This window comes from Rhincodon typus, chromosome 41 (assembly GCF_021869965.1).
Source record: "Rhincodon typus isolate 14 chromosome 41, sRhiTyp1.1, whole genome shotgun sequence".
Taxonomy (NCBI): Eukaryota; Metazoa; Chordata; class Chondrichthyes; order Orectolobiformes; family Rhincodontidae; genus Rhincodon; species Rhincodon typus.
Window position 1 is genome coordinate 5,907,516 of NC_063372.1, and position 9,663 is coordinate 5,917,178.

Below are 9,663 nucleotides of genomic sequence, written 5' to 3' on the forward strand. Positions count from 1 at the left end.
CTGGGTGACCCTGAGACCACGGCCCCCAGACTGGTGTGGGTCCCCTCCCGTCGGGTGAGAGCAGAATTTGGAGCCCAGCCCAGGGCCCATCGTTGATGAGCGTGGGAGTGAACAGGCGGTACCCCCCTGGTTTCCCCTAGCACCTTGCGTGCCCTGAAACCAGTGATAGAAAAGAAGAAAAGGAGGAAGGTGAGGAGGAGATGGGGCAGTACGATGGTGCAGAGATGGGGAAACAAGGGACATCACCTACCCGCCTGGAAAAGGCGCCACTCCTCTGGGTCTGAGGGACTGGGAGAATCTGATACTAACAACGCCTCCCTCAGAGAGGGGGAAATGAGCCTGCCCACGCAATTGGGCAAGGCACCTCTGGAGGCTGAGGTGGGCATGGCCATTGCGATCTCACCTATGCCACCATATATAGAAGGCCCTGAGGTGCTGCCTGAGCTGACCAGGGCCTGTGGTGTTGATAGGCACCCTGGATGGTTGCAGTGAAGGAGCATGTTCATCTGCCCCTTCCAGATCTTCATGTCGGGCACCACCATTCTTACTTGGGATCCTTTCCGTGACGTGGAGGGGAGCCAGGAGCTGGGACTGGAGCAGGGCTCTGAACTGCTGCTGCCTAGGGGGCCTAACATTTTCGTCGAGTCTGGATTGATCCAAGACTTCGAGGTCCCTACAAAGGATCCTCCTGCTGTCGATCCTGGGGATGGGGACGAGGCAGGGTTGTGTCCAACCGGTGACCTCGGACCACCATCCACACTTGATTCCAGGGAGGGGTCAGGAGTTGGAGGTGACCACCTGGTGGAGGATGGGGCGTCTGTCGTGAACACTGCTGAGTTAGACCAGGTGGAGGGAGACATGGTGTTCATGGACGATGACCCCTCATCGCCGCTGGGGAGCTCCAGGTCTTTTTGCGACGGATGTCTTGGTGACCAAGCAGAGTCCAATTGGCTATGGACCGGTGGAAATTTCTACTGCTCTGGTCACCTGGCAGCTATTAGCAGCCCAGGGAATGGACAAAAACACAAAAGTGGTGGCGCCGGGGATTCCTTTGTAGCGTCCTCGGAGTGGAGGGGGAAAAGAAGTCCCTCCCTCTGCTCAATAATTTGGTTTCCATTGTATTAACTGGTGTCGGTGGCATATGCAGCAGCTATGAAGACATCCATAGCTAGCCTCAATGTCAATGGCAGTGGGAAGGCCCAGCGCAGATTTCACATCCTCTCAGCTTCTCTGATTGGAAGTACAGTGTATGCGGTGAAAGAAACCTGTAGCCTCCAGAAGATTGAAGAGAGCAGTCTACAGGTGAACCTGGTTTTTATACCTTTTTGGATGGTTCTCTAGAACTTGCCATAGTTCTGGCCAATCAAGGAGACACACCTAATAGCTTGAAACATTGTCAATTATTTTGAAGGCTTGCTACTGTTAGTTTCTTTGTGTAGCAGGACCCGGTGCCTTTCGGTCTGGGAGCTCTGTTTAGTGGTTAAGTTGCTGGGGGTCTGTCTGTCCAGGATAACTTTTACCTTTTACATTACACTAATGTCATTAGCACCTGGCTGCTGTGTTTGCACTGTGTCTGGTTTGTGGGTTTTGTCATTTCAGCATTTTACTTGGCCAGTGTACCCAGCATCCATAACTGTTTGGCCGAGTTAACAATCTATCTGTGTTTTAGCAGCCAGGAGGCTGGTGCAAAGGCATTTCACATGCTTACCTTCATTTGCTCAAACCATTGAGTATAGGAGTTGGGGACATCATGTGGAGATTGTATAAGATGTTGGTGAGGCCTCTTCTGGAGTACTGTGTACAGTTCTCATCACCCTGTTATACGAAAGATACTGTTAAGCTGGAGAGGTTTCTGAAAAGATTTACCCAGGATGTTGCTGGGAACGGAGGGTTTGAGTTATAACAAGAGGCTGGATAGGATGGGACGTTTTTCATTGGAGCATAGAGCTTTATAAAATCATGAGGGGTATAGATAAGATGAATAGCAGGTGTGTTCCCCCTTGGGTGGGGGATTTCAAGACTAGGGGGCATATTTTAAAGGTGAGAGGAGAGAGATGTCAAAAAGACGTGCAATTTTTCCAGAGTGGCTTGTGTGTGGAGTGAACTTCCAAAGGAAATGGTGGATGCAGGTACAGTTACAAATGTTTAAAAGACAGTTGGATAAGTAAATGCATAAGAAATGTTTGGAAGGATATGGACGAAGTGCAGGCAGGAGGGGCTAGTTTAGTTTGGGATTATGGTCAGCATGGACTAGTTGGACTGAAGGGTCTTTCCATGCTGTATGACTGACTGAGTCCTAGGTCGAAGTAACCAGAATTGACTGCTTGCACATTTCCAGGGGGTATGCCTCCTGTGTTCTGAAGGCCTCTGTGCGGCAGGTACTGGTCTCTGTTCACAATCTGGTGTGGGTGGAACTCGTTCCGCTCAGTGCCAGGGTGAAGTTGGTGTACAGGCACTTTAACAACCTACTGCTGGAGAGCAAGCAGGTCCACGACTCCTTTTGTCACTTCTGGACTAGCTGGAGAAGGAAGCAGGGTAGCTTCCCCTCCTTGAGGCTATGGTGGGATATGGGCAATACTCACCTCCATGTCTTCTGCCAACAGTAAGCGTGGGAGTCAACAAAGAGGTGGAAATACAGGATTGAGGAGTTGGAGAAGGATGTGCTCGACCTGGAGTCATGTCTCGGTCAGCTTGATGTGGACCTGGCTCTGTGGTGGTTGTATGAAGAGAAGGGGACCTCTGGGATCTGTATCTCGTCTGGTTCTGGGGTGCGTACATGAGATCGTGGGTCCAGTTCATCCAGGATCTTGACTGCAGCTCCCCCTTCTACTCACCTGGGGAAAAAATGCATAGGGTCTATGAGCAGCTCCTTGTGCTGTTTGCCGACAATAGATGCCTCGTCTCGGATCTGGAGGGCATCAGGGTCTAAGTGAGGGACTGCCATACAGCTCTCTTCTCTCTGGATCCATCCAACGAGGAAGCTGACAGAGTTCTGTGGGAGGACCTGCCACAGGTCAGCCCTCAGGGTGCCAAGTGGCTCGATGCCCCTCTGAGTTTGGAGGAGCTGACCGGCACCCTCGACTGACTTCCACGGTGCGAATCCCCACGTCTGGATAGGCTGACCGTGGAGTTCTTCAGGGCATTCCGGGATGTCTTGGGGAAAGGCGAGGGGAAAGTGACTGTGTGTGGGTCCTGGAGGAATGTATGACGACCGGAAGATGCCCCTTTCTTAGCGCAGAGCTGTCATCACTCCGTTGCCTAAGAAGTGAGATCTCCTGTTTGTTAAAGAATTGGCGTCTGGTCACACTTCTCTGCACGGACTACAAGATCCTCAACTTGCCTTGGCACAATGCTGGACCACATGTTTCATCCAGACCATTCCTACTCCTTCCTGGGCTGGAGCATCGACAACAACATTCACCTGGACGAGGACGTGATCCATTATTCCCAGAAGGCTGGCCTTCTCTCCCTTTATCAGGAAAAATGTTTTGGACAGAGTGGATCACGAGTATCTGCTCAGGACTCTGCGAGCATTGGGTTCAGGACGCACTTTGTCGCCCAACTTCTGTACTCTGCCGCAGAGTGCTTAGTGAAGGTTAATGGGTCCCTGATGGCAACCCTGTGCTTTGGGAGAGGGGTGCGTCAAGGCTGCCCCTGTCTGGCCAGCTTTAATCTCTCTGTGTGGAGCAGTTACTGAACCTCTTAGGAAAGTGTCTGTCTGGTCTGGCTCTCTGTGGGCCAGGACTGGAGGTGGTCCTTTTGGCATATGCCGATGACATGCTTCTCAGGGACAGGGTGGCTTGCGGAGGATGCTTGAGTGCCAGGAGATCTACTCTGCAGTGTCTTCTGCGTGGATCAACTGGAACAAGTGTTTGGGTCTTCTGGTTGGTTCATGGCAGATGGACCCTCCTGCTGGAGGAGCTCTGGTCCTTCACGTGGAGTACCACTCACCACCTCTACCTGGGAGTTCGCGTTTGCCCTACTGAGGAATCCTGGCCGGTGACTTGGCACGAGTTGGAAACCAAGGTGACTACTTCCTAGCACGCTGGACAGGACTGCTCCAAGTGTTGACCTACAGGGTGTCAGTGCTGGTCATAAACCAGCTGGTGGCCGCCATGTTGTGGTACTGGCCGGTCACTTTTGGTCCCTTCTTCTGGCTTTGTCACAACCATCAGAAAAAGCTAGTTGAGCTTTTCTGGGACAAAAGGCAACACTGAGTCACTGCTGTGGTTATGAGTCTCCCACTTGAGGAGGGTGGTCAGGTGCTGGTGTGACTTCGCACCCTGTTAGCAACTTTCTGCCTTCAGACCCTGCAGTGATATCTTTTATGTCAAGCCTTCTCCAAGGTGGAACGCCCTGATGACATATTTCTTCCATCAAGTCCTCGGCATCTGTTACAACATGCAGTTCCTGTTCATAGAGTGGTCCTGGCCTCTGGTCTTCAAAGAATCGCTTGTCTTATCTGGACCTGATCACAGTCTGGAATACAGTCGGCTTGCAATGGAGTGCTCCTCCTACAGGAGTGGCAGCTCTCATCAGGGAGTTGCTACTCAGGAACAGGTTCCTTCGCAAGCGTGTTTGCACTGGCCAAAGGAGGAGAGAGCTCAGATTGCAGGGCTGACCAGAGTCGGGGATGCACAGGATGACGCTGGCTGCGAGGTCATCAAACAACCTCTGGTTCGCGACCTGAGCCACCCAGAACCCAATGGACAAGGTGCTTGGCCACGACCCGTCGTGTGCACTTGATGTGACTCAGGCGTGTGATGGGCTTCTGAAAAAACTGAACCCTGTCTGTGCCCAACTCGACATTGGCCCCATGACGCAGCACCCTTCAATCTGAGCCGTCTTGTTTAACCTCCTGGTCTCTTCTCCCCCCCAAGTAATGGAGATTCCCAGTGGAGGGTCCTCTACAAAAGGAGTCTTCCCCTCTTACATTGGGGATCTGGGATAGAGAGTGCTGCATGCATCAGGTGCCAGACATGTGTGCACATTCTGTGGCCTGGAGGTTGAGTTCATAGAATCCCTACAGTGTGGAAGCAGGCCATTCAGCCCATCGAGTTCACACCAACCCTCTGAAGAGCATTCCACCCAGACCCACCCCTGCATTTCTCACCCTAGACACTATGGGCAATTTAGTATAGCCAATCCACCTAACCTACACCCCTTCGGGCTGTAGGAGGAAACTTACACAGACATGTGCAAACTCCACACAGACAGTCGCCCGAACATGGAATTGAACCCAGGTCCCTGGCACTGTGGGGCAGCAGTGCTAACCACTAAGCCACTGTGCTGCCCTACAGTTGAAGGTGTCTGTTTCCCAGCCCCTTTTTTTTTAGTTTTTTTATTGTGGGGGCTGCTGTTAAAATTTTGGTCACACTTCAGCCCCACATTCCTGATCTGCGGGCACCCAGTGTGGCGTGGGGCGGACAAGTCTACGAGCTTTCTCGTGGCTTTGCTCTTAGGCTTGGCCAAAATGGCCATTAACAGGTCTAGACGGTGGGCCGAGGAGGGTCTTGTCATCTCTGACTCTGCCCCTCTTCCATGGTTATGTCTGCACTTGGGCGGTCCTGGAGTGGGAGCAAGTGGTGCTCACCGGTACAGTGGAGGCCTCTTGTGATCGATGGGTGTCGCGGGGGCTGGAGGACATTGTCAGTCTGGATAATGATATTCTGATTTAGATTCAAAGTATAAATTTCTGTTTGGTTTTGAGTATGTTTTTGGTTTGACGCCTCAGGAACAGGGCAGTTTTATTTTCCCTTTGAACCCCTTGAAAGAGCCAAAGGGGCTTTTATTTTTAACCTTGTGCTGTCCCTGTCCTAGAAGTTCTTGATGTGGTCGGTGTAAGGGGCACTTTATTTTCATATGCAATGGGTAGAAGAACCTTTCCCTCCGACTTTTGGACCATTGTTGTCCCTGTCCTGGGAGCGATTGATGGGGATGGATCTTTAAGGGGCTTTGATTTTTAGTTTCCTTTGCATTCGACTGAGTCAGGAAATGTTTATTCAACCTTATTGTTCCTACCCCACAAGTGGTTGGTGAGGACAGTGTCGTGGAAAACCATATTTTTGTTTGTTTATTTGTTTTCTTTTATTTTCCACTGGAACTTTAATTCAGTTTGAGAGTTGGGGAAACTTTTACTTTTCTCTTTTAAGAGAGAAGAGTAAGCTTTACTCTGTACTTAACCTGGTACTGTCCCTGTCCCAGGAGTGTCTGATGGGGGCGGTGTTGTGGTGGGGGGGGGCTTGACTTTTCTGTTTGTATTTCTCATTTAAAAGAATAGAGGGTTGCTTTTCAGACTTGAGGCCTGAGACCAGCAATGTGCTGCAAGGTGTTCGGTCCACTGCTTTTTGTCATTTTTATATAAATGATTTGGATGTGGATATAGGAAGTATGGTTAGTAAGTTTGCAGACGACACCAAAATATGTGGAGTAGTGGACAGTGAAGAAGGTTATCTCAGGACAACAGGACCTTGATTAGATGGACCAATGGGCTGAGGAGTGGCAGATGGAGTTTAATTTTGATAAACGTGAGGTGTTGCATTTTGGAAAAGCATATCAGGGCAGAACTTATACACTTAATGGTAAGGTCCTTGGGAGTGTTGCTGAACAAAGAGACCTTGGAGTGCAGGTTCATAGTTCCTTGAAAGCGGAGTCAGAGGTAGACAGGATAGTGAAGAAAGCATTTGGTATGCTTGCCATTTTTGGTCAGTGCATTGAATATAGGAGTTGGGAGGCCATGTTGCAGCTGTACAGGCTATTGGTTAGACCGCTTTTGGAATACTGCGTTCAGTTCTGGTCTCCCTGCTATAGGAAAGATGTTGTGAAACTTGAAAGGGTTCAGAAAAGATTTATTCGTAAAACTGGTATGGGTCTAGCCTTCACGAAACTGGACATGAGCCACGTTTACTTGCACTTATGGTTAGATGAGGATTCCCAGAAGTATGCTACAATTAATAACAGAAAAAGGTTTGTACCAATATAAGAGACTGCCATTTGGGGTATTATCTGCCTATGCAACTTTTCAGTGGGCGATGGATAAAGTTTTGCAAGGTCTACCTCAGGTCGCCAATTACCGAGGTGATGTCCTAATAACGGAAAACTAGGGAAGAACACTTAGAGAACTTGAACGTAGTTCTAAGGCATTTTTCCAAGGCAGGTGTAAACCTGAGAAGGGAAAAAATGTGTTCGAAGCCCCCTACATGACCTACTTGGGCTACAGACATACCCGCATTGGTGGGGGCAGTGCCCAGAGTACCAACAAGGACAAAAATTACTGCTAGCAGTTCTCCCACATCTCTGGCATGTCGGTTATGCAGTCCTTTTCATGGGTTCAGTGTTTTTAGTCATTGTGGAGACACACTGAAAATGGTCGGATATGCGTGGGGTCCATTTGTCAAACACTGGGACAACGATAGGAAATCTTTTGCAATCCTGGAAGTGTTGGTCACAGAAAATGGGCCATCATTTACCGGCAGGGAATTTGGGTATTTCCTAAAGTTGATTGGGATTTGACATATAAGGACCGCACCATACCACCCATTATCCAATGGCCTGGCAGAAAGGGCAGTCCAAACTTTGAAGGCTGGATTGAAGAAACATCCCACACCTTTACTAGATACCAAACTGTCCCAGTTCCTATTTGATGATAGGACCATCCCTCCTGCAACTACAAGGAACACACCAGCAGAGTTGCCAATGGGGAGATGACTCGAGGCCAGATTAAGTCTGATCTTCCCAGACCTGGGGGTTGAGGATGAAATGGCATCAGGAACAACAATGCCAGAAGCAACACTCCACCAAACGAGCGAGACAGTCTGGTGTAAGAATCACAGAAATGGCCCCGCATGGGTAAGAGGCATGGTCAACATGAGGTCAGGACCAGCGACGTTTAAAATTCAGGTAGCTGCAACAGTCCTGAACAGATGTGGACCATATGAAAGGCACAAATTGGCAAACAGTGCGGGAGCAAAACATGCCTGGCTCCTTGGAACAATTGGAAATGTCGCTGGAGCCCGTGGATTCACCCTCTCTGTCAAAGCATTGTCGAGTCCTTCTATCGTGTCCATCCCTGATTCAGATGTCACCACCTCGACACATTTGCTGCCGGAAGAAAAGAACGAAATTCTACCAAGGCGTGCCCAGCGCAAGAAGTGTTTCTTTATTTCACTGAAAGTTACGGATTGTCATTTTATGTTGTTTGTTTGTTTGTTTGTTTTTCTTTCTCTGATCGAGTCTTTGGAACGCTCTGCTTTCACTGTCTTTTGAAGAAGAATTTGTTAGTATTTTTAAGGATCCATGGATCCTTGCTTAGCAAGGAGGTGAAAAGTTATCAGGTAGATGGGAATTTAGAGTAATCAGATCAGTCATGATCTTGATCTTATTCAATGGTGGAACAGGCTTGAGGGGTCCTTTAGCCTACCCCATCTCCAAATCTTTATATTTATAACTAGAGAAATATGAGTTCAGATTTAGGGGACACTTTTTGAAGTTTGACCAGGTGGGCTAGTTGAAGGGAGTGATGTGGCAGAGGCTTGATCTTAGTGACAAGAAAGCCCATGGGCTTCCTGCATTGGCTGGAGTTGAGGGCGGAGGATATAAGAGGGAATTTGGAAGATTATTTACCATGAAGAAAAGATTCACTTCTGCCTGGAATGCAGTCAGCAATTTCCGCAGATGAGAGCAGAACCTGACCATGTTTTAAGTGGTCCGGCCAAATCTGGTTGTGGATGGCTAAACCGGTTGCCTACCATATCCTTTTATAAGTAGTCATCTTTGGATTTGAGGAAATGCAGATGAGAGCTGTATCAGGGTAATGACCAGGGCGAGAGAAAGTAATTGTTTTATTGGTGACTTAAACATCAAAAGGAGGAGTTGAGAATGTATTTACGTAAATCGTGGCTGCGATTAACGTGGTGAATGGAGGGCTTAGATGGTTTCGAGTTGGTGAGTGAATTTGGGGGATAACATTATCCCATGGACAGATACAAAGTGATGTGAGTTGAGATGTGATAGGGGATGTTGGTGCTAAATGATACAAGGAAGTGATCAGAGATGGACTGATCTCTAATTGATAAACTGTCTTTGGACCATTTAAGTTTAGTCCTCTGGATTACTTGTGCAGTAACATATAACCCCCATGCTACCATGTCTAGTATGATCTTTTTTTTTTCACTCTGCATTCAAAAAATTAGTGATCCTGATGTGATGACTGAACTCAACTTAACATTGTTTCCTAGATCTGGACACCTTGGCTTCCTCACTCAGTAATGCTTACCATTCAACATGATAAATAATGTGGAGGTATGAGCCTGCAGTTTGGTTAAGCAAGTCCTAAATACTGGGTCCTGCAGAATGGGACAAACATATTGCAATTTGAATTTCAATGTGTCAAGCTGTGCATTTTTTTTTTCCCTGCCCTCCCTTTTTCAGAGTACGGATAGAGACCTCTACACTTCTTCTGCAGGCCTGTTCAGGATGCAGCTTTGTACGATGGAAGAATACAGCCGCCAACAGTGGCAGAAGTATGAATTACCAATTTTCTAACACACGATGGAGACGCTTGGTTGCGGGGGTCCTGGCGGGTACAGGTGCTGTCCTAGTTTATGGCTTGCATAGACAACAGGTATGAGGGAATAGCTATTGCATCCTTACTAATAACTTTAT

At 48.5% G+C, this 9,663-nt stretch overlaps 1 protein-coding gene across 2 annotated transcripts in view; it reads left to right on the forward strand.

Annotated features, from left to right (window-relative positions):
- suox (sulfite oxidase) overlaps positions 1 to 9,663 on the forward strand; it is an 18,181-nt gene that overhangs the window by 4,860 nt on the left and 3,658 nt on the right. Inside the window, exons 1-2 of one of the 2 annotated variants that reach the window (XM_048618893.1) lie at positions 9,237 to 9,300; positions 9,430 to 9,622. In XM_048618893.1, coding sequence (XP_048474850.1) covers positions 9,293 to 9,300; positions 9,430 to 9,622 — 201 coding nt within the window. In that variant the 5' untranslated portion in view covers positions 9,237 to 9,292. Of the gene's footprint in view, positions 1 to 9,236; positions 9,301 to 9,429; positions 9,623 to 9,663 lie in introns of those variants that run through there. The other variant, XM_048618892.1, reaches the window with a different exon arrangement.